At 54.2% G+C, this 21,726-nt stretch overlaps 7 protein-coding genes across 7 annotated transcripts; 4 read left to right on the top strand and 3 right to left on the bottom strand.

Moving 5' to 3' along the window:
* Window positions 1–824: 824 nt before the first annotated feature.
* BO66DRAFT_314228 (alpha-amylase) lies at window positions 825–3,026 on the bottom strand (the record flags this gene model as incomplete). The annotated part of the gene is made up of 9 exons (XM_025643423.1): window positions 825–1,483; window positions 1,546–1,597; window positions 1,666–1,740; window positions 1,792–1,882; window positions 1,934–2,096; window positions 2,162–2,270; window positions 2,322–2,477; window positions 2,540–2,643; window positions 2,720–3,026. The coding sequence occupies 9 exons, from the start codon at window positions 3,024–3,026 to the stop codon at window positions 825–827; spliced, it is 1,716 nt and encodes a 571-aa protein (XP_025507644.1).
* A 136-nt stretch (window positions 3,027–3,162) lies between these two features.
* BO66DRAFT_174315 (uncharacterized protein) lies at window positions 3,163–3,600 on the top strand. The gene has a single exon (XM_025642316.1). It carries the CDS (start codon window positions 3,269–3,271, stop codon window positions 3,494–3,496), a length of 228 nt encoding a protein of 75 aa, XP_025507643.1. The 5' UTR covers window positions 3,163–3,268; the 3' UTR covers window positions 3,497–3,600.
* A 932-nt stretch (window positions 3,601–4,532) lies between these two features.
* BO66DRAFT_341482 (alpha-1,3-glucan synthase) lies at window positions 4,533–12,964 on the top strand. Its single transcript, XM_025644436.1, has 15 exons — window positions 4,533–5,062; window positions 5,119–5,294; window positions 5,356–5,584; window positions 5,666–6,147; window positions 6,226–6,518; window positions 6,578–7,109; window positions 7,166–7,610; window positions 7,670–9,885; window positions 9,944–9,985; window positions 10,043–11,144; window positions 11,208–11,378; window positions 11,438–11,588; window positions 11,648–11,949; window positions 12,008–12,368; window positions 12,439–12,964. The coding sequence occupies exons 1-15, from the start codon at window positions 4,700–4,702 to the stop codon at window positions 12,705–12,707; spliced, it is 7,134 nt and encodes a 2,377-aa protein (XP_025507642.1). The 5' UTR covers window positions 4,533–4,699; the 3' UTR covers window positions 12,708–12,964.
* A 243-nt stretch (window positions 12,965–13,207) lies between these two features.
* Window positions 13,208–14,258, top strand: BO66DRAFT_388490 (uncharacterized protein; the record flags this gene model as incomplete). The annotated part of the gene is made up of 4 exons (XM_025646574.1): window positions 13,208–13,600; window positions 13,663–13,785; window positions 13,848–13,973; window positions 14,043–14,258. Exons 1-4 carry the CDS (start codon window positions 13,427–13,429, stop codon window positions 14,253–14,255), a joined length of 636 nt encoding a protein of 211 aa, XP_025507641.1. The 5' UTR covers window positions 13,208–13,426.
* A 757-nt stretch (window positions 14,259–15,015) lies between these two features.
* BO66DRAFT_434811 (uncharacterized protein) lies at window positions 15,016–16,104 on the bottom strand (the record flags this gene model as incomplete). The annotated part of the gene is made up of 1 exon (XM_025650800.1): window positions 15,016–16,104. One exon carries the CDS (start codon window positions 16,102–16,104, stop codon window positions 15,016–15,018), a length of 1,089 nt encoding a protein of 362 aa, XP_025507640.1.
* Window positions 16,105–17,790: 1,686 nt separating this feature from the next.
* Window positions 17,791–19,494, top strand: BO66DRAFT_341480 (phosphoesterase-domain-containing protein). Its single transcript, XM_025644435.1, has 4 exons — window positions 17,791–17,993; window positions 18,050–18,194; window positions 18,256–18,546; window positions 18,608–19,494. The coding sequence occupies exons 1-4, from the start codon at window positions 17,808–17,810 to the stop codon at window positions 19,414–19,416; spliced, it is 1,431 nt and encodes a 476-aa protein (XP_025507639.1). The 5' UTR covers window positions 17,791–17,807; the 3' UTR covers window positions 19,417–19,494.
* Window positions 19,495–19,929: 435 nt separating this feature from the next.
* BO66DRAFT_459411 (carboxylesterase/lipase family protein) lies at window positions 19,930–21,668 on the bottom strand (the record flags this gene model as incomplete). The annotated part of the gene is made up of 2 exons (XM_025652256.1): window positions 19,930–21,161; window positions 21,230–21,668. 2 exons carry the CDS (start codon window positions 21,666–21,668, stop codon window positions 19,930–19,932), a joined length of 1,671 nt encoding a protein of 556 aa, XP_025507638.1.
* Between the last annotated feature and the right edge of the window lie 58 nt (window positions 21,669–21,726).

The raw sequence follows: 21,726 nt of genomic DNA, 5'->3' as shown, positions 1-21,726 counted from the left end.
AGTGATCTGTCATGCTGTGTTGGGATAATTCCACAATATCTTCCCAATCAGATGGGGTAGATTACCCTTACCGATAAAAAGGACTCAAGCTTTGCACTAACCAGGGTTCTTCTGATGTCAGCGCTAGGGCGGCGCTAAGAAAGGCAAGTCTCCAATCCGGCGGTGCCGATAAGGCTTGGGAATCGAGGCTATCAAGTTTGTCATTCTATTTTTGTGTGTATCGTTCTGTCACGTCTGTAATCTATGACCCGTCCTGACGGTAAGATTTGCCTTCGAAATGACATTGGCCAAGTCAGTGTCTGCGCCAACTGTCAAACAAACTGCCGTGGTTTGTAAATTGGGGCAACCGAAGCCGATGGGAGCTGGTGGCTGTGCCCGACACTCAGGGCGACCCACGGAAATTTTGGAAGCTTGGGCACGGTCGGAAATCCCGAGATAATCATACAATCACACAAATGTATGGCGTTGCATGTGAAATAGAGGCATGCTGTTGAAGGACATGCTTAAGGACTCTCAACAAGCGTGGATGCGTTTCAGAGCCACACACTGCAAAAGCTATCGCTGCTACGGACGACGAGGTCCAAATTGAGAAAGCAATGAAAAACAGAAAACTGCGCCCAGACTTGAATTAATGTCTTAAGCGTAGTGAATTATTGTATTATAGCAGCAAACTCAAATGTAATCTGTCTTCGTGAAGGCAGAATCTCGACCATCTAATAATAAGATCAACACGGCAAATCGACAAAGAAGAAAAAAGAAAAGAAAGAAAGAAAGGGGGAAAAGAATCAAAGGAGGGAATGATGAAGGAGGGGCAGTCGACAGGATTAGATGACTAAGTAAGAGGTGGCCATGGCTGCCGTCACCAGCACCGTCCTTATCTCCCTCGACAGACCGAATAAGGAAGACTGAGCCCCGGTGGAGGACGAGGGGCTTGCTGACGAGGCTGACGAGCTACTCGACGTTCCGGTTGAGGATTCATCCTTACAGATATTGGTGCTCTTCTTCAGGCTGTCAGTGGGATAGTACACCCGAGGACCGCCATCCGAGCTGAGGTCAACCGTGAGATTGCCGCTGGCATCGGTGACAAATGTTTTGCAAGAAAGGATCTCCGTCACGTTCTGTCGGGATTGGAAACCCGTGCCGTCGGCGCCCAGGGTGAATTTGGTGGTGGCTTTGGTGGCGGGCTTGGCTCCCAGGTTAGATACGACGCTCACAACCTGATTGCCAGCGAAGCCCTTGCGGATGGCCAGTATGTTGGTTGAGTTGTAGATCGGCAAGGACAGGTACGAGAGATAGTCACGCCCAGCCTGCGACTTGAGCGTGTACTGTTTGCCATCACCGCTGGCATATGATCGAATGTGGTTCAGCGATTGGACGAGCGACGGGAGGGAGGTCGAATCCATCGAGTAGTTCGTGCGCCAGAGAGCCTCACGATTCACTGGGTTAAATGCCCCCGATAGGTGCTGCTCTTCACCGTAATAGACTGCGTTGCCTCGCTTAGTACTTCGGACTAGTTGCGTTGGTGGGGAGAGAGCTGGAACATACGAATGGGTATACCGTCTGCCAGCATGCTGGTGGTGAGAATGTTGCGAGCAAGCTATTCGACAGACACAAGATTAGACTAGGTAGGCTCATCCTCACACTGGGGGCTGTGACCAAACTTACGGATATGTCCGAAGTATACGAGCCAAAGCGAGGGACGTCCTGATTCGATGTGAACGTTCCCAGGGCCAGAACGTCCTGCCAATGATTAGTTTCAGATTATCATTTCAGGGGTCAGCCAACTCTCACCGTGCACAGTGACTTGGTGTAGTCAATAGACTGGAAAATGGCGCTCAGGTCGCCATGTGTCGTATTGAAGGCGTTGGTGAGGATATAATACCTGAAAACATCAACACTCCTTCTGCCATTACATATTGGTGTGTGTACTCACAACGGATAATTCAACAGTCCGTTTAGATCAGACTGCAGTGGACAAATGTCTGCTGCAGTCTTTGTGGCACCTTCGCCAAAAAGGAAAACTCCCGCGGATTTGTTGAAGCCGGAGAAAAAGTCGGGGTCAATGTTCAAGACACTGTCGATACGCAGCCCATCGACTACCCACACCGGTGTTATTAGAACACTTGGAAGTCATAGATATCACATGAAACATTGAACTCACCAGAGTAGTTTGAGACCAGCTCCGAGACCCAAGTGCCCAGCATGCGCTGAACCTGCTCGTCCTCATTTCGCAGATCTGGGAGCGAGACAATATTGTCTCCCATCCAGCACTAATGCACATTTTAGCAACTCCCCTGCAACCATCGTAGAGAGAAACCCACATCCAAAACACAAGTGTCATTTGTGGGGTCCGAAGAGAGTAGTTTGTAGTCGTGGAAATATTTCCGATCGTTGAAAGGGTTGAACGTGCTGTAGTCGACCGTGGTGGAATTCCCCGCCCAGGCCATATCCCCGACCACGACATCCAGCATCAAGTACTATTAATCCCTTGTTTTCAGTCTTGTCTGACATTTGCAGGTTCATGGCCATGGTCACTCACCATCCCACGCTTGTGCAAGGCCGAGGATAGAGCTTTGAGGTCATTGGAGGTACCGAAGTGGGAGTTGATGGAATAGAGGTCGTTGGGCCAGTAGCCATGGTATGCTGTTTTGCGTTGAATTAGTCTTGAGGAGCAAGATTCACAGTCCCATGGGACAGTTGCATGGTTTCCTGAGCGTACCTGAAAGATCCGCGGTTCTTTCTGATATTTGGCTTTGTGCCGGAGAGATCCAGATTGCGTCGAAGCCGAGTTCCTGGATATAATCGAGCTTGTTGATGATGCCGCGGAACGAGCCCCCACAGTAATTGCCTTGTGCTGCATCACAAGCGGCGGTGGTTGAGTTGTCGGTTCGAGCAAAGCGATCGGTAACTATTTGGTAGACGGAGCGACCGAGCCATTGATCTCTGGAGGCGGCCTCAACCCTTACTGTCCAGTCCGCCAAAGTGGCTGCAACCATCAACGCCCTTCTCCACCACCGCCCGCTCATCATCGGTGACGTTAGCATAACCAACTCGGTGAGAAAGAAAGAGTATGGGGGTCGGGGTGCAGGATGGAGTCGGCAATGCTCTAGTTGCCCTACGCAAATTAAGTGACTAGGTGATCAAGTCATGTAAGTTCATTATCTACGGAGTACGGAGTACCAGATCTCATATATGCGACCGCTACGTTGGTATTCTAGCAGCATAGGATTGATACCTTAATAATTAGTCCCAGTTGGCTAAGTTAATAATGTTGATCATTAGATTGCTTTTAGATTGGATTATCCTGGGATCTTGGCCCAAGGGACGGGCAGGGTACAGAGTAATCGGAATACAGGTATTGGTAATGGACGTGGTATTAACCGGTAACGAAGAGTGGATCGGCCCGTTGACCAGTTCTGTCTGCCCTGGGCCTGTCATCGAGCCCGATCGGCAGCCCAGATACAAGACAGAAGACGACTGTCAGATAGTTAGTTAACTTAAGTTAGTCTGTCCTCAAGGTTCTCTTCGTTCCCCGGCACTGCCAATCTTGGGAAAATCCCGCCATTCCCGCGACGGGACAGTCGGCTCCTTATCTGCCCTAGTTGGTTATCACAAATCACAACCTGGAACCCGGACTATCTCTCCATCCGATTCTGTGTTCTGGGCTTTTCTCCTTGGCTCGCTTCCTTTGTCCGCAAAAGGCCATGTATCAGCATCAGCTAAGTCAACTTCGTTAGTTGGTGAAGTTAAGTTATCGCCTATGACGTGTTTCATTGAGGGCGTGCTAGCCGGTCGGGCATACATTTCACTGACTCCTCCCGTACTCCCCGTACATACGGGGTACTCCGTACTGACGGTCCCATTGATGGTTTTCTCGCCGATCCGCGGGTTAGAGATATATGACTTGTCGGATGGGAAAATTTGCCCTTGCAGCCATTTCCAACTCGGTATGATGAACACCATCGTAGAACCCTTCAAGCTTCGATGTTGAACATATATCAATATATACCTGTATCAACTTGCATGAATCATCCTTTCCCCTCCCCTCTCTCCCTCCCCATGGGTGGTCCGGTGCATGAGCTGTAAGGAGGATCTCCCCGCTGGAATGGGCGAGGAGCAACTGATACAGACCCACCTCGTACACTCGGCCAGTCCATTTCGACCACTCCAAGTGACCTATATTCGATGCATGTCAGATCCGGTCCATACGAGACATGAGGCGTCTCTTTTGGGCCTGGAACCTGGTTGTCGAGGCCCGAGCAAGGTGGCGTGGTTGTCTCTCAGCTGAAAATTTCGTTGGGATAACGAACATGCTGGAGAAGAGACCCACCCCCGAAAAGATGGCGTTTGTTGCCTCCAACAGAGCCGCTAAAATTAGGACGTTGTTTTCGACTGCCTCACTCGGTGTCGGCGCATGGAGGCTGTACATGACTACGGTATGGATCGCCTTATCGCTGCGGAGGGTTCGTTATCTACGCGAACATGCTTCGCAAGCTCATCTTGCGCTTCTGAGAATATTTCAGCCAATTTATCACTTTTTCTCCATGAGATACCTGTTGCACTCTCTTTAATTCACGCTGGATTTATTGCTGCTTGTATGAGTTCCTAGGAGATTTGCTTCTTTCTCTCCGCAGTTCGAGGCTTCCAACAGTGTGCTGCTCCGTGGATGTCACTATAGCAGTGGCATTCACTGTGCGCCATGAAGCTGTTCAACCCCATCATTCGTTACCTTGCCATCGTTGCACTGGTAAATCGTCTTGCACTATCCCTGCCCTACCTTGAAGAAGAAGCAAACTGGAATCTCAACCAGAATCAGACAGCGACAGACCCTCTTGACTACTCGGGTCTGTGGGATGGCCACACCTACAACCCCTCACCGGACAACTGGCGGTTCCCTTTCTACACCATCTTCCTCGACAGATTCGTGAACGGTGATCCGAGTAACGACGATGCGAATGGTACGCAGTGGGAACACATCCTGACCTCCAACCAGTTCCGCCATGGTGGCGACGTGCTTGGTTTGGTCGATACTTTCGATTACCTTCAGGGTATGGGGATCAAGGTAAGCTTGCTGCCGTCGGATTGAATGTTGATTGGAATAAGTTGACCAAAGCTTAGGGCGTCTACCTCGCTGGCACACCATACATCAACTGGCCCTGGGGTGCGGATGGATACTCGCCTCTAGATCTGACGCTCATGGATCATCACTTTGGGACGATCGAAGACTGGCGCACCATGATATCAGAGGCTCATCGACGGGGCATGTACGTTCTTTTTGACAATACGTTCGCAACGTAAGTGTGATTCATACCCGGGAAATATTCCAGTGTCATCCACTAATCGTGGTGGGGACAGCATGGGCGATCTTGTCGGTTTTCAGGGTTTCTTGAACAGGTCCGCGCCGATCAACCCCAACGAGTATGACTTTGTATGGAAGTACGATCGTCGATACTGGGACTTTCAGCCCGGAAACGAGGTCCAGGCCGAATGTCCCTGGGAGTATCCGCGGTTCTGGGATGATGACGGAACTGGCTTGACCACCACCACCCTGGGTGCTTCGTGTCGGAATAGTGAGTTTGATCAGGTAAATCCTCCCCCTCTTCTTACCCTCCCTACTGCCTTCACGGTGTCAAGTCGCGCTAACCCCTCATGGCTATTGCTCTAGTATGGCGAAGTCGCGGCGTTTGGCAACTACTCCGAATGGGAAGGGCAGATCTCCAAGTTCGCCTTCGTGCAGGACCGTCTGCGCGGATGGCGACCGGACGTTCTGGCGAAGATCAAACATTTTTCGTGCCTGACCATCCAGATGCTGGACATCGATGGCTATCGCGTGGACAAGGCTCTGCAAGTGACCCTGGACTCCCTGGGCGAGTGGTCGGAGGCGATGCGCGAATGCGCCCAGGAGGTGGGCAAGGACAACTTCTACCTCCCCGGGGAAATCGTGGCGGGAAACGCCTTTGGCTCGCTGTACATTGGTCGCGGTCGCCAGACAAATCAAACCATCTCCAACACGACAGAAGCTTTCATGATGACCAACAAGACAAACAATGCAACCCAGGATCTTTTCTTGCGACCGGCTGAAAGATCCGCCTTGGATGGGGCTGCTTTTCACTACACTTTGTATCGTGGGTTGAGTCGGTTCTTAGGGTTAGTCCCCGCTTCCCTCGTAGTCCCCCTCTCCTTCTTTTCAGAGGCCAGTTGAGGTTGACAACTGCTTGCATTCAGGTTGGACGGTGTTTACACGGCTGAAGGCGACCCACCGGTTAACTTTGTAGAAACCTGGAATGGTCTTGTGCAGACAAACGACATGGTTAACACGATCACCGGTAAATTCGACCCGCGTCACCTGTTCGGTGTCACGAACCAGGACGTCTTTCGGTGGCCAGCGATCGCCAATGGCACACACAAGCAGAATCTCGGAATGTACGTCGTCTCTTTGCTCATGCCCGGAATCCCTATCCTCTCTTGGGGCGAGGAGCAAGCTTTCTACGTCCTGGACAATCAGGCGGATAACTACAGTAAGACATTCCCATCTCGTCTCTTGTCCAGCAGGCCCTGATACTTAACACTGCAATAGTCTTTGGCCGTGGACCCATGTCCTCCGCACAAGCATGGCAAATGCACGGATGCTACAAGATCGGAGCGTCCAAATACTACGACATGCCGTTCGAGAGCGCCCTGACCGGCTGCGAGGACGACTCCGTCAGCCTCGATCACCGGGACCCCTCGCACCCCGTGCGGGGCCTCATCAAGCTGATGTTCGAGATGCGGCAGAACTACCCCGTGCTGAACGACGGCTGGTACCTGCAACAGCTGTCCAACCACACCTTTGACATTTATCTGCCTGGTAGTGACGGGACGCCGACCGAGACAGGCATGTGGAGCGTACTGCGCTCGCGCTTTGCCGACATGCAGAATTTCGACGGCCAGGGCCAGGGCAACCAGAGTGTTTGGTTGTTGTATGCAAACGATAACCAAACGGTCCATCACGAGTTCAACTGCAGCGCCAAGGACGCGTTGATCTCGCCGTTTCCCGCGGGCACCACGGTCAAGAACCTCTTTCCGCCGTTCGATGAGTATACGCTGGTCAAAAGTTCCAAGACGCTTGGGTATGGTAGTCCCCCGTGGGAACTTCGGTAGTGGTGCTCTTACTGACTATGAGCAGGTTGGAAGGTTCGAAGCTTCCGAATGGGTGTTATCCTAACCTTACAATGCCAGCATGGGGCTTCAAGGCATTCGTCCCGAAGAACAAATTCGTGCAGCCTTCGCCGTACATCACAAGCTTCACCCCGGGACATGACGCGCGTCTCGTGCCCAACAGCACCGCTGGTGACACTGTGCGGATCGGCTTTGAGTTCTCCCAGGAGATGGATTGTGACGAGATCACTCGGTCGCTGACGATCGCGTCGACGGCGCTCAACGACGAGATTCCCAAGCTGGACAACAGCTCCGTCTCGTGCAAGTCCTTTGCGGAAAAAGAAGTGGCAGGTTGGCCTGGTGCACTCACTAGTGTTTTCAGCTACGAGGCCGACTTGACGAACGTGTACCCGGGAGTTCATCAGGTCACCGTTAGCAATGTGACCACAAAGAATGGAAACTCATCCACCAACGTGAGTACAAGCTTCACTACCCACGTCCACCATGTGCAGAGACTAACTGGATCTATCAGTCCGTCGACCACTTCCTTTTCCGCGTCGGAAAGCTAGACAACCCCATGGTCTGGCCGCAAGTGGCCAACTACAGCCGAACACTCCTGTTTGAAGTCCCATCCTCCGATTCAGGGGCTCTATCCGTGCGACCACAAGCTCCTGGTGCTGACAAGTGGCGTTACTCGCTGGATTTCGGTGCCACGTTCAGTGATTGGATGACCTACACCGGGTTCAACACTTCGATCCCCAGCAAGAACTTCAGCGGGCCCGCGCGACAAGCCTGGGACGGGGAGCACATCATCGCCCAGTACTGGAGCAAGCTGGCCGGAAGCAGTGATCACTGGCAGCACGGCGACAGCCAGTGGGAGTACAAACCCCCGCGGCGCTTCCCCAACCTCTTCATCGAGGGCGAGTTCAACCAGTTCGGCTACGACGCCGGCTACTCGAACAAAATGACTCTCAGCAACCTCACCGGTCGGTGGGAGATCAACTTTATGGGCGAGTGGCCCGTCCAGGTTGCCTTCAATGCCTGGGGCATCAACGAGGACGGAACGCTGGATCAGACGCAGGTCTTTGGGGATCTCGATGGCGACAACGTGCTGGATCAGGTGCCCCCAATCACCCTGCTAAGCAATGTCTTCAACGTCACCATCCCGCCCCCATCCCCATATCTGTCCTTCAAGTTGTCCGTGGATGACAGCGACCTCAGGGTCTACGCCACCCCGACGGGGTCGCGGTGGGTGCAGCTGGCCCTGTTCATCCTGTTGGCTGTCCTTCCTATCTCGACCGCGATCGGCGCGGTGTACATGTACCTGAAGGCGTTCTACCAGGTCAAGTTCAACCAGATCGGTGTCACGGAGAAGCGCTCGAGCTTTGCACCTCTCATCGGTGTCTTCCAGAAAAGGAGCCGTCCTTATGACGGGGAAGCGAGTGCCGCCGCGATCGGTCGCGCGAATGTCAGTCCGTCTGTGTCTGACAGCGGCAGCGTCATCGGCGCCACGGTGGATGTCCGCCGACGCACCGTGCTGATCGCTACGATGGAGTACGACATTGAGGACTGGGCCATCAAGATCAAGATTGGTGGGCTAGGAGTGATGGCACAGCTGATGGGCAAGCACCTGTCGCACCAAGATCTGATCTGGGTGGTCCCCTGTGTGGGAGGGGTGGATTACCCCCGCGACGATCCGCAGGAGCCCATGGTCGTTACTGTGCTTGGGAACAAGTACCAAGTCGACGTCCAGTACCACCGGCTGCACAACATCACTTATGTTCTGCTCGACGCGCCTGTCTTTCGGGCTCAGTCAAAATCTGACCCGTACCCCGCGCGCATGGATGACCTGGATTCCGCGATTTTCTACTCTGCCTGGAACCAATGCATTGCAGAAGCCATCAAGCGGTTCCCTGCTATCGACCTCTATCACATCAACGACTACCACGGCGCAGCCGCCCCCCTCTATCTTCTCCCTCGCACGATCCCATGCTGTCTGTCCCTCCACAATGCAGAATTCCAGGGCCTATGGCCCATGCAAACCGTCCAACAGATCCAAGAAGTGTGTAAGGTGTTCAATCTCTACCAGGCCGTGGTGAAGAAGTACGTGCAGTTCGGGGATGTGTTCAACCTCCTCCATTGCGCGGCCAACTACCTCAAGATCCACCAGAACGGGTTCGGCGCTGTGGGTGTCTCGAAGAAATACGGCAAGAGATCCTACGCCCGGTATCCGATCTTCTGGGGACTGAAGAGCATCGGTGCTCTTCCCAACCCGGACCCCTCTGACCTCGCCGAGTGGGATAATAACGCGAATCAAAATCCGGAGGAGGTGACTATCGATGCAGAGTTCGAAGCCAGCCGTGCCCCGCTCAAAAGGCAGGCGCAGGAATGGGCCGGGCTCAAGGTGGACCCTGAAGCTGAGCTGTTCGTCTTTGTTGGACGATGGTCGATGCAAAAGGGAGTAGACCTGATCGCGGATATCTTCCCCTCGATTCTTGACGCTCACCCCAAGGTTCAGCTGATCTGTATCGGGCCGGTCATCGATCTCTATGGACGCTTTGCTGCGTTGAAGCTGAACCGGCTCATGGAGCTGTACCCCGATCGCGTGTATTCCAAGCCGGAGTTCACGGCCTTGCCGCCGTTTATTTTCAGTGGTGCGGAGTTCGCTCTGATTCCTTCGCGTGATGAACCCTTTGGCCTGGTGGCTGTGGAGTTTGGGCGGAAGGGTGCTTTGGGTGTCGGATCACGGTAAGATGAAACGTCAGCCCTAGTTTGGCTGTCAATGCTAACGATTGTGTGTCAACAGCGTCGGTGGTCTCGGACAAATGCCTGGATGGTGGTTCACAATGTGAGTTTCTTCCTCCCAGACCCGTTACGCATGTCCATGCAACTAAGCAAAGTATAGTGAATCGATGACAACCAAGCACCTCACCCACCAATTCAAGCTGGCTATCAACGATGCCCTGCGATCTTCCCAAGAGACACGAGCATTGATGCGTGCCCGCTCCGGCAAGCAGCGCTTCCCTGTAGCGCAGTGGGTCGAGGATCTCGGCATTCTGCAGACCACCTCAATCCGGAAGCACGAGAAGCACTCCAAGCGCAACGAGCGCAGCTCCTGGAGAATCTCCAGCACCAGTACCTTGGTGCCCGATCGCAGTCGCAACATGCACCTCTCGTTGAGCCCCGACACCAGTCGCGAACACAGCCGATCCCGCAGCTCGACCATCTCACGCCCCCCCAGCCGGGCGATCAACGCCGAGCTGCGACCCGGTGCACCCCGACCCGGCCACAGCCGCGTGCCCTCACTGCCCGCAATCCTGCCTTCCAACCTGAGTCTGGCCAGTAACGATCCTGACACCGACACCGAAGCAAGACGTCGACCCTTATCCTCGATCCCTCGCGCAGGACCTCGGGTGGTGTACTCCTTCGAGAACGAGGGCGAAGAGCTTGAAAACATGTCGGTGGCACCGCACACCCCTCCCCACTTCGCCAACTCGGGGGCTAGCACCCCAACCCTGGGCGCTGGCCCCGAAGACGGCTTACTGGGTCGCAGACCGAACCTGTCCATGATGAGTCTCGTCAGTGTCGACGACATCGTCAAGGAGAAACAGGACTACAACCTCCAGAAGGTCAGCCCCTTCTTCACGGACGTCAACAACGAGTACGCCGACAAGTTCGAGAGGAAACTGGCCGACCTGAACGGCAAGAACTCCGAGGACCAGCTGTGCATCGAGGAGTTCCTCGAGAAGAGCGAGAAGGACTGGTTCAATCGCTACCGCGACGTCAAGCTGGGCAAGTCGCCGCTGCCCTCGCCCTCGCCCTCGGTCTTCCGCTTCAAGGTCAATGACAACAGCCCCCCGCCGACTCCCGGGTTGATGGGTCCGGTGGAGGATCCGAATGCGGGCCAGTTCCTCCTGCCTAAGGACTATGTGCCCCCCACGGGGTTGAAGCGGTTCATGTTGATGAAGATCGGCGATTGGCCCGTTTATTCGATTGTTCTGGCCATTGTGAGTTACCACTGTCGATCCTATTCTTTTTGCTTCATGCAATCGACTGACAGAATACGATAGGGTCAAATCCTCGCCTTGAACTCGTATCAGATCACGCTTTTAAATGGGCAGATCGGAGAGACGGCAGAGAAGCTGTATGCGCTCGCATCCATCTATCTGGGGTCGTCGATTGTATGGTGGATGGCCTTCCGACTGATGCCCTCGGTTTACGTCCTGACCATCCCTTTCTTGGTACGTATCCTTTCCAGCATTTTGTCCGACCTAGGAGTGTCGGAGCTAACTCTTCACAGATGTACGGATTTGCCTTCCTCTTTGTCGGTCTCGCCGGTCCTATCTCCGGCGGTGCAAGCCAAACCTGGCTGCAGAATGTGGGAACGGGGTTCTACTCGTTTGCCTCTTCGAGCGGATCGATCTTCTTTGCTCTCAACTTTGGAGATGAAGGTATGTGGATACACAATTGCGATTTGAAGGGACACAATGTATCTGACCTCTCTGTCCAGGCGGAGCGCCGCTTAGCTCCTGGATCTACCGAGCCACCGTCATCCAAGGCAGCCAGCAGCTATGCATCAGTTTTCTCTGGTACTGGGGTAGCTGGATGGCTAGTCTCAACCAAGAGGGCAGCACGCGATTCAGCCTCAGCATGACCAATCCGCACGCATTGCTTGGGATTGGCGTCGGTCTCGCGTGTTTCCTGTGGCTGCTGGGAGGCTTGGTGTTCTTTGGCCTGCCGTCGTATTACCGCCAAACGCCCGGACGAGTACCGACATTCTACCTCTCGCTCTTCCGGCGTCGCATCGTCCTTGTACGTTCCTCCCTCCTTTCCTTGCAATCAGTCCTAGTTCTAATCTCCGATCATGCAGTGGTTCTTCTACATGGTGTTCATCTCGAACTACTGGCTTTCGGCTCCGTACGGTCGCAATTGGCTATACCTCTGGTCCAGTAAGCACGCCAAGGTGTGGCACATTGTGCTGCTGGTTCTCCTCTTCTTTATCGGGGTCTGGGCAGCCGCCCTGTGGATCTGCCACGTCCTTTCCAAACGACATGCCTGGTTCCTTCCGATCTTCGCCATTGGTCTCGGCGCCCCGCGCTGGGCGCAGATGCTGTGGTCTACCTCCAACATCGCAACGTATATCCCCTGGGCGGGAGGTCCAGTGGCCGGGGCCATCCTTGGAAGAGCCTTGTGGCTCTGGTTGGGAGTGCTGGACAGTCTCCAGGGTGTTGGTAAGTCTCCTTCCTACCCCACCCACAATCGCATCAAATCACCCCAGATTCGCAAACTAACCCAACCCAGGATTCGGAATGATCCTCCTCAACACCATGACCCGCTTCCACGTCACCTTCACCCTCCTGGCGGCGCAGGTGGTCGGGTCGGTGGCGACGATCCTGGCCCGGGCCACGGCGCCGGATAAGCTCGGCCCCGGCAACGTCTTCCCGGATTTCTCGGCGGGCGTGGCCGCCGGGCTGAGCAAGGCCGACTTTTGGGTGTGTCTGTTGCTGATGCTCTCCATCAATGTGCTTTGCCTCTTCTTCTACCGCAAAGAACAGCTTTCGAAACCTTGATTGCCTTAATTGCATTGAATTGCGTGGTTGTGGTTATTTCATTCTCTTGTCTTCTTGCCTGGCTAGCGTGTGTCTTGGCTTTGTTTGTCTTGTTTGGTTACTAATCGTTGGAGATATATCCGGGTGCATCTTCCCCGCGGCATGATGTTGCTGTCTATAGTGAGTACATAGCATCCATGGGGCATTGTATGATTAGATTATCTTGTGGTTCGCAGCTGACTTGGCTGCTTGAATATAATTTTTATTGATCGATGTTGAATGGAAGCTCACGTATGCAGATGCCACTTAATCGAACAACTTACCAACATAATTTACCTAATGCTGGCTGTCAGCGGGGAATGGTGGGATGAGTCCGTGCGTCCAGGCCCGATGCGGACTAGAGAGAATAGGGGTCACACAGGCTCACAGCCCGTCAAGGCTAGTTAAATTGTCCATGCATTATTCAGGGGAGCGGATCAATTGGTGTCACCCCCGCACATATATAAACAATACGAGGCGCCCTTCCTTTTGGCAAGGGGAGCTGCTCATTTGAATTCTCTCAACCTACCACACTTGCTGTTGCTATTGCCGTTGCTGTTGTCGTAGCTTGTTCTGCCACTCTTTTCAGAACAACACGACTGTCATTCATTTATTTCCTCATTCCCTGGATTTCATCCACCAATCCACTCTTTCAACCAATCTGTCCAACTTAGTCCCTCATTTCCTCGTGAACAACCAGCATGACTCGCTTTCTGTCTGTAATCGTCGCCCTCTGCGCCTACGCGCACTGGGCCCTCGCCGCCCTGACCCCGGACCAAATCGCCAACTCGCTGAACGAGCTGGCGCAGCAAGGCTTCGCCGCCAAGGATCTGGTCTTGGAGATTAATTCCACCGCGGACGCTTCCCCTATTCAGGTTAGTGTGGTTGCCTAAGGTTCCATCAACATACATGGTCTGATCATTTGCCCGGAGTCTAGGACGTCTACGCCGAAATGAGCACCATCGTCATCGAGGTCCTCCAGAACGTCAACTTCATGACCAATACCCCCGTCATCGCCGACCAGACCGAGCAGCAGCTGGTGTACGAGGGGTACTCCAACGTAAGCGGCTGCTTTGCTTCCCGCTTGAAAAAAGAACCGTGTACTAATGTACTGTGGTCCAGTTCGTCCAATCCCTCCTCGAACTCATGGACGCCTTCTCGACCAGCGCGACCAAGCTGAAGTCCCTCGATGAGTCGACCAAGGATCGCGTGCCGTCGAACGTGCGCACGCTGGAAAGTGCTGTGGATGTAGGTTCTCCCTCTTCGTCTCGATTGCGGGCGTGGGGGATGAATGCGTGCTGACCCAACCATCGCCAGGCATACTTCTACAACATCATCGGCCTCTTCCCCGCCAACAGCTCCTACAACGCCCAGGCCAACAACCAGAAGGCCCAGGTGGATACCCACTGCTTCCAGGCGATCTGGGCGTTCGATGCCACCGCGGCGAGCCAGACGGCGACGACGACCGCGCAGCAGTCGCGGAGTACTGGGCTGCTCGGCTTGCGTCGCCGGGGAGTGTATCGCGCTTAGGCGGTTGTGTTTTCCTATGCTGTTTGATGGGGGATGGTTTTTGGGGACGGGATGGGTAGGTACCTCCTAGGCGGGGAAACTCAGGCGCCCATCGAAATATTGTTTGGCCGTTCTTTGGGCTCTGGCTGGACGAGTTTCTTTTATCTTGTCGATATAGTTGTGTATATTATATCTTTGTAATGAAGAGGATGTTGACTGGACACGTACTGGGTTATCTGCCGGTCGGATGTCGAGGAGAAGCATTTGCGCGGTGTCTGAAGTGGAAGCGTAACCGTGGAATACGAATTGTGGGCTTGGCAGCCGGGTGACATCAGTGCTGGGGCTACTCTCCTGGCGCGTCGCTTCAACGCGGTTGGAAGATACTAAGTATATACCGCCCAGATCAGCTGACCCGTAGGACCGCTTTACAACCTGTTATATTAACTACGAGTAGATCACGATGAATGTACCAAAGAAGTTTCACAAACGTACAACCTGACTTGGAAGAGAGCCCCGTACTTTTGGACTGTGCCTCGCATAATCATCCTGATTAGCGGATTAAAAGAAAAACGCATAACGTGGAACCAGGTGGAACGCCCCCGTCTCTGACATCACAAAGGATCCCAAACCTGAACAAGCATTAAAGCAATGCGCTAGAGCTTATCCAGGGACTGTTCCTGTTTGTTTCGGCGGTATTCCTATGCCACACTCAGAAATTCCCAAAGCACTGCTTTTTGACTGCGTTCCAGCCCCCCATCCTCCCACGAGCAAGTCAGCCCACTCAATGCGCACCGGTGTTCCGGGGAGAAGGGCATGTCGTCTCCGTTCTCTTCTTCTGGATCCTGGCATGCACAATGATATACGGCTTGTTGCAGTCCACAGACACTGCAGGGGTCTCATACTCCTGGACCGCCAATCCGTCGATTTTGATCGCGTACTGGTTCAGGGAACACGTGGTGAGGGACGGCGAACAGGCGACATGCGCATGGACGGCGGTCAGTCGGTAGTCGACGTCCACGACGTACCTGAACCGGACCTGTCCGCCCTCAAAAAAGGCGATGAAGGGCCCGACATTGACAGCGTTCACGTTGATATCGTTGTAGTTGGGGAGGCCACCCACCCACAGCGTTCCCCCGAGCGGGGCCGAGTCGATCTGGTTCGACCATCCCCAGGGTGGGTTGCACTCCAGTGCGACCCCTGGCGGGGACGCTGCGTGTCCGAACGCGGAGCCGAAATCGCACCACTGTCCGTCCCCCGGCGGCGGTGGCGGCGGTGGCGGCGGGGGATTATCGCATCCACACTTGGTTGTGAAGCTCCAAAAGGTGAACCAGGGATTACAGGATGTCTTTATGCATTGCGTAAGGCTGCCGGCGGTCCCACCTTCCGAGCCCAGCGTGGGACTTTTCACGCTGGCATGCGTCACAATGTAGATGGTCTTGTCCGGGCACAGGTTGACATTCGGCAGGGCCTCACTCAGCGGGATGTCACAGGATGCGGTGGCGCCCGCGATCGTGCACCGCGGAGACCCCTTGTTCGAACCCCAGGGATAGCCTCCGGGGTTGGTATCGGTCGGTCGACTGGTCCCCAGCCACACACTCACCGTTTGATATTGGTGGTCCTTGTAAGGCGGGTATCGCACCTGCAGGACCTGCTTGTCGGCACTCAAGGATACACGGACCTGCTGTCCGGTGGGCTTTTTACCCAGGATCCATTCGGCAGACGAACTCTCCCCGAGCCCGGTGAGGGTGGGAGTACAGTCCGCGCGTTTGTGAGTCCGTGCAGCCACAGCATGGGTCCTGGACGGGCTCGCAAAGCAAAGGTTGTCCAGCAGGCCTATGACGAGGCTGATGACGAGGATTAGACGAGACATAGTATATTGAGTAGCTCGTTAATGTTGATGGGTACATGATTCTGAGTTGTGCGGGGGGAGGGGGGGCCTTCTGCAACTTATAGGCAACGTCATTGTATGCAACAGAAATATGTCAAGGGTAGACAAAGGGCCTCTATCGGTGTGCCAAGCTGAGGTCCATAACAAAGCATGCAGAATCCCACGTCACAGATAAGAGGAAAACAAATTCCGAGGGCTACCATTAGCCCTCCAGTTAGAGCAGCGGCGATCATCCGGGGAGCTCAGGGCCTGGCCAAGGCCTCAAACGACAACCGGGGTTCCAACATCTGCCGCTATTGGCTAGCCAACGAACAAGGTAAAAGAAGAGTGCTGGGGCCGTTGTCGCCTTTGTCCTCGGAGACAATGCCAAGAAGAAAACCAACAGAGTTCGAAGAATCCAGGGGTTTGGGTTTTGGAGCTTTGGTATAGAAGCGGACTTTTTTTGCGCAATCATCATGGTCAGTGGACGGAGTAGCTTTTCTTTGTACGAGCTGCGGTCATCAGACTCGGTAACCAGAGAAAGCGGATCGATATTCTAAGCGGAACCGAGGTAAGTACGGTAAGTAGATCTGACAGCAGCCGTCACTCTGCAGATTGGCCTTTGGTTTAAACTTTCCGACTCATTTTTCTTTGGGCCATAGTGTTTTGAAGGTCTTTTTGTCTTTTCGCTTCATTGACTTTCTATATGAATCTCATCTCATCTCTTCTTGTTATAACTGCGTACCCGTCTTGTGGAGCTTATCAGTCCCTATCTTTACTTGCTCCCGGAAAAGCCCGAGGGATGGTCACGTGGCACAGGTGATTCTCAGCATAGGGTCACCCTTTTTTAAGTTGTTGACTGAGAATGAGTCTGTCGGACAGAAAAAAAAAGTATTGGATAACCAGGTACAGCGCACTCAATGTAATGCTGAGAAAAGTTTATTGCTTGACTAGCTAACCAGCTCAGTCACTCAACCCCGTCCAATAGATGGTTTAAGGACGGCTGAGTGGACAGGACGCCCTACTTTCCACACCCTATGGTCGTATGCGCTGAAATAGAGCAGTGAATAGTAACTACTATGAAATGTGATGCAAAGCTAGATGTCATAGACGCCAAACGGATGCACGTTTCTAGCACTGTCTGGTCCAGAGATATGGAAATATTCCCCAAAAGGCTCAAGCCCTGCTGCGGGAGCTGTCGGTCGCACGAGCTCGGATATCAGGAGACCGCCGCCTGCCAGGGCCGACTCCGGTCGGAAGTTCCTCGGAAGACGGATTTCTCTGTCCAATGGCTATCGAAGAGAATGGCAAATGCACAAGACCACATCCTTGATTCATCCTTGCACACGACCACATGTGCCATTTTGCCATGACTAGTGGCTGGTGGTTTGTCTAGTGAGATGCTTGAGCAGGCATAAGCACACGCCCGCCCCGCCACGCCCCACTCAGCTAGAGTCAAGGTCAGAAACGTGCTACCAATCTCCACATGCCATTGGTTTGTTCCTGTCAAGCACGTGCCCAGCCCTAAGGTGGTAGATAGTAGTACTAGGACAGTAATGGGTAGGAAAGAAGTCCTACCGAATGAATGGAATCGCCAAATCCGCGCGTGAGACTAAACTTGCACCATTATTTAAGGCGCTGCTGTCTCCCTTCGAATGGATCTCCTCTTGTCTTCGTCCTCAGCTCCCTCAGCAAGATCAACCCCAATGGCTTCTTCAGTCGCTGCACTTGTCGCCCTGGCCAGTCTGGTCACTGGTGCCACCATCACCACCACGGAGCCTTCTTTGTCTGAGATTCGACAAGCTCAGGCGACGACCGTCCCTCTGACCTGGACCTCCAATGTCACTGGCAAGGCCTACGACCGCTTCTACCAGATCTGGTTGGAGAATGTGGTATGTATTTGCATCTTTCTGGTGTATGTGATTTGAAGCTCACGTTCCCTTTGCAGGACTATGAAAATGCTGCCAACGATACCAACCAGCAATGGCTGGCCAGTAAGGGTATCACCTTGACCAATTACTACGGTACCGGTCATCCTTCGCAGCCCAACTATGTTGCTGCTGCCAGTGGAGACAACTACGGCATGGACAATGGTGAGTTCACTGTCGCTTCTTCAACTTCTTGATGATAGACGTTAACGATAATATGACCCAGATGATTTCCATGACATCCCCGCCAATGTCTCCACCATTGCCGACCTCCTGAACACCAAAGGCATCTCGTGGGGCGAGTACCAGGAGCATATGCCCTTTCCCGGTTTCCAGGGATACAATTTCTCCAACCAGGTGACTTACGCCAACGACTACATGCGCAAGCATAATCCCCTGGTCTCCTTCGACTCGATCAGCAGTAATGACACCGCTCTGCGCCTGATCAAAAACTTCACGACTTTTTACGACGACCTCGATAACCACGTACTCCCGCAATGGGCCTTTATCACCCCTAGTAAGTCAATCTGTCTCAGACTATCCTATCCCAAGAAAGCATGCCTAACATCTCCCAACAGACATGACCAACGATGCGCATGACACAAACATCACCTTTGGCTCCCAATGGCTCCGGGGCTTTGTATCCGAGTTGATGAACAACACCTATTTCTGGGACAACACCCTCCTGCTCCTGACCTTCGACGAGACCGAGACCTACGGGGTCCCCTCCAGCGAGGCGTACGCCGAGCGTAACCGCGTGTTCAGCGTCCTGCTCGGCGGTGCCGTCCCCGAGCATCTGGTCGGCACCGAGGACGACACCGTCTACACCCACTACTCGACCATCGCCACCGCCTCGGCGAACTGGGGGCTCCCCTCGCTCGGCCGCTGGGATTGCGGCGCCAACATCATCCAGTTCGTGGCCGACAAGGTCGGCTACACCAACTGGGCGGTCGACAACGCCAACCTCTTCGTGAATGTCTCCCTGCCCGGCCCCCTCTCCGAGGCCGACTACTCCCAGTACCGGCCCACCTGGCCCATTCCCGCCACCAACGCCTCCTGCTCGGCGGGCTACGGGGTTCTGCCCGCCGTCGTGGACGCCTATCAGGGCCAGGAGCCCACCTACAACTACACCTCGCCGTTCCCCTACGATGCGCCCTATGGATTGAATGTGGGCACGTCGTACTCGCGCAACGGAACGACCTATGTTTCCGGGGTGAATGCAACCGGTGTGATCGGCGATGACTCCGTGGCGAATTCCACCTCCTCCTCTGTCTCCGCTTCTTCCTCTTCAGCGGTTTTCACGGGCGCGGCTGTTTCGGAGATGAGGGCTTCGGGGGCGGCCTCGGTGGCTGCGGCTGGCTTGGTGGCGCTTTTCGGCTTGTTGTAAAAAGATTGGAAGCATTCGATGACGGAATTGTATGAGCTTTGAATGCACGAACAACCTGTTTTGTCTTGATAATAGTTGAGGATAAATAATTCACATATTAAGCCATGGGTAATCTCCCCTTTATGCATATTATCGAACAATGGAAGTTCCCTCAGGGAAGGCTAACTTTGAGGGGGCCTAAGTTGCCTCACTCTTCGGTCGCGCTTCTTGAGAAACTATGTACTCGGATTTGGGAGTATATATTCCTCTACAGAATGTTATCTCTATCCAAGATAAGAACAGGATGAGATGGACATTTCTCTTGGAAAATCTCATAACTACTCCAATCTAAAAACTGTAAAATGATCAATAGACATATATTTGACTACCTTGAAGAATATTTTATTCAAAGGAAATAAAAACTCTTAGATATCGAATCAATATCGTGGGAGCGATAAGTTCGTAGTACAAATATGTCAACAGTCAAGGTAATAACAAAAGCCGTAGATCGGAGCACGTCAGACCGACCGCGAATCACCAAGCCCTCTGAGCGCGAATGTAGTTCGTCCAGAAGCGCGCGCGCGCTGGGTCATCCACCGTTTTGATCGTCTGCCACTCGCCGCCCAGCTCGAGCAGAGTGTCCGGGTGATTCACGAGACTCGGCCACTCGGCCACACCCTCCGGACGAGAAGACGCACCCTGCAACCCGTTCGGATTACCGTATTTGATAAAATTGGCCCACAGGGTCGACACCTTGTCGCCGATCACCCGATCCGTCTCCGTCCATGGGCGGAGGCCGTTCGTGATCAGACTGTTGAACGTGTAGGCGAACTCGGCCCCGTGATACGCGCCCCCGACCGGACCCTTCTGGTTGGTGAACCCCGGAACTTTGGGCTGGGAGTGATCCGGCTGCCAGTTGCGCCACGGGGTGATGGGATGGGTGAAGTAGTAGCCATACACTGCGGATCGAGTCTTCTGGTGATACTCCTGCGCCCAGAGGGCGATGTTGTTGCGCGTGTTGTCCCGAGCGGCCTGGTTCCACGTTTCCAACGGACCCTGACCGGTCTCCTGGTTGCGGAGAGGGTAGAGTTCGTGGAATCGCTCGACGTAGGCGGGGCTACCCTTGCCGTACGTCGAGTTGGGGCCGAGACGACCCTCCACGCAGTCGAGAAAGTCCTCGTAGGTGAAGCGCGGCTCGTTGTAGGTGCCCCCTTCCTCGCTGTTCATGCCCGCCATGACGGGGACGTCGTTGGGTGGTTCACCCGCGTGGATCTCACTCCAGGGCTTGGGGATCACGTAGCCGTCGAGGATGAGGCGGAACAAGGGGGGAGGTCCCCAGTATCGCTGGTCGCGTTTGGTCGAGACTTCGCGTAACTTGTCCAAATCGTCGAATTTCCGAAAATCGTCGACACTCTTGATGCCGAGCTCGCGCAGAAGTTGCACTCCGTCCTCCTCCGCTTCCTGGAGGGTTCGGTAGGACATGGGTCCGTTGGCGAGGGCAGGCTCCTGGAACGAGCGGGGCCCGGATTGCAGGATCACGCCGTGAAGAAGCCCTTTCGCCAAGGGAGAGGACAGGAGAGTGTGGCTCATTGCATTCCCAGCCGACTGCCCGCCGACGGTGACCTGGTTGGGGTTGCCGCCGAAGACGGAGATGTTCGATCGTACCCACTTCAGTACCTCCACCGCGTCCAGCATCCCGACCATCCCAGACGTTCCGGACGGCGACTCGGCGCTGAGTTCGGGATGGGCAAAGTATCCGAAGATCGCTGTTTGCTCTTCGTGTCAGTGGGTGGGTTTGCCTGGCACTGGTGCTGAGCGTATCAAGTTGACTTACACAGTCGGAAGGAGGGCACCACGACGATGACTCCCTTTTGCGCCAGTCCAGTCCCGTCGAAGTTGGGGTCTGCGCTGCCGCCCTCGCGGAATCCACCACCATGATACCAGACATAAACCGGGTACGGTCTCTTTGTCTCCAGATCATTGCTGGGCTGGTAGACGTTGAGGTACAGGCAGTCTTCCGACTGGGGATGGCCTTTCAAGACATTGGGGTAGCGTGGATCGGGTGGTGCTTGGGGGCACACCGGGCCGATGGTATCGCATACTCTGACATCGTCCCAGGGAAGAATGGGCTGAGGTGGCTTGAATCGATTGGCTCCAGTAGGAGGGGCCGCGTAGGGAATGCCTTTGTAAATTGTGATCCCAGGGTCAAGAGGGCTGGGAAGTCCCTGAATGAGACCGCCCTCAACCTGGACGGGTGGTAATGTACTGCCCATTTTCGACTGTGACTGACGGTGAAAGAATGACAATTTCTCATTGATGAGAAGCAGGACA

The sequence above is a fragment of the Aspergillus aculeatinus genome, assembly GCF_003184765.1.
Source record: "Aspergillus aculeatinus CBS 121060 unplaced genomic scaffold BO66scaffold_5, whole genome shotgun sequence".
In the NCBI taxonomy this organism is placed as follows: domain Eukaryota; kingdom Fungi; phylum Ascomycota; class Eurotiomycetes; order Eurotiales; family Aspergillaceae; genus Aspergillus; species Aspergillus aculeatinus.
Note: the sequence above shows the minus strand (reverse complement) of the source record. Positions and strands in the feature narration are given on the sequence as shown.

Coding starts and splice junctions, on each gene's coding strand:
- BO66DRAFT_174315 (XM_025642316.1), top strand. CDS start 3,269: ATGTTGATCATTAGATTGCTTTTAGATTGGATTATCCTGGGATCTTGG.
- BO66DRAFT_341482 (XM_025644436.1), top strand. CDS start 4,700: ATGAAGCTGTTCAACCCCATCATTCGTTACCTTGCCATCGTTGCACTG. Junction 7,611..7,669: donor ATGGAAACTCATCCACCAAC/GTGAGTACAAGC, acceptor TGGATCTATCAG/TCCGTCGACCACTTCCTTTT. Junction 12,369..12,438: donor GGACAGTCTCCAGGGTGTTG/GTAAGTCTCCTT, acceptor AACCCAACCCAG/GATTCGGAATGATCCTCCTC.
- BO66DRAFT_341480 (XM_025644435.1), top strand. CDS start 17,808: ATGGCTTCTTCAGTCGCTGCACTTGTCGCCCTGGCCAGTCTGGTCACT. Junction 17,994..18,049: donor AGATCTGGTTGGAGAATGTG/GTATGTATTTGC, acceptor TTCCCTTTGCAG/GACTATGAAAATGCTGCCAA. Junction 18,547..18,607: donor ATGGGCCTTTATCACCCCTA/GTAAGTCAATCT, acceptor ATCTCCCAACAG/ACATGACCAACGATGCGCAT.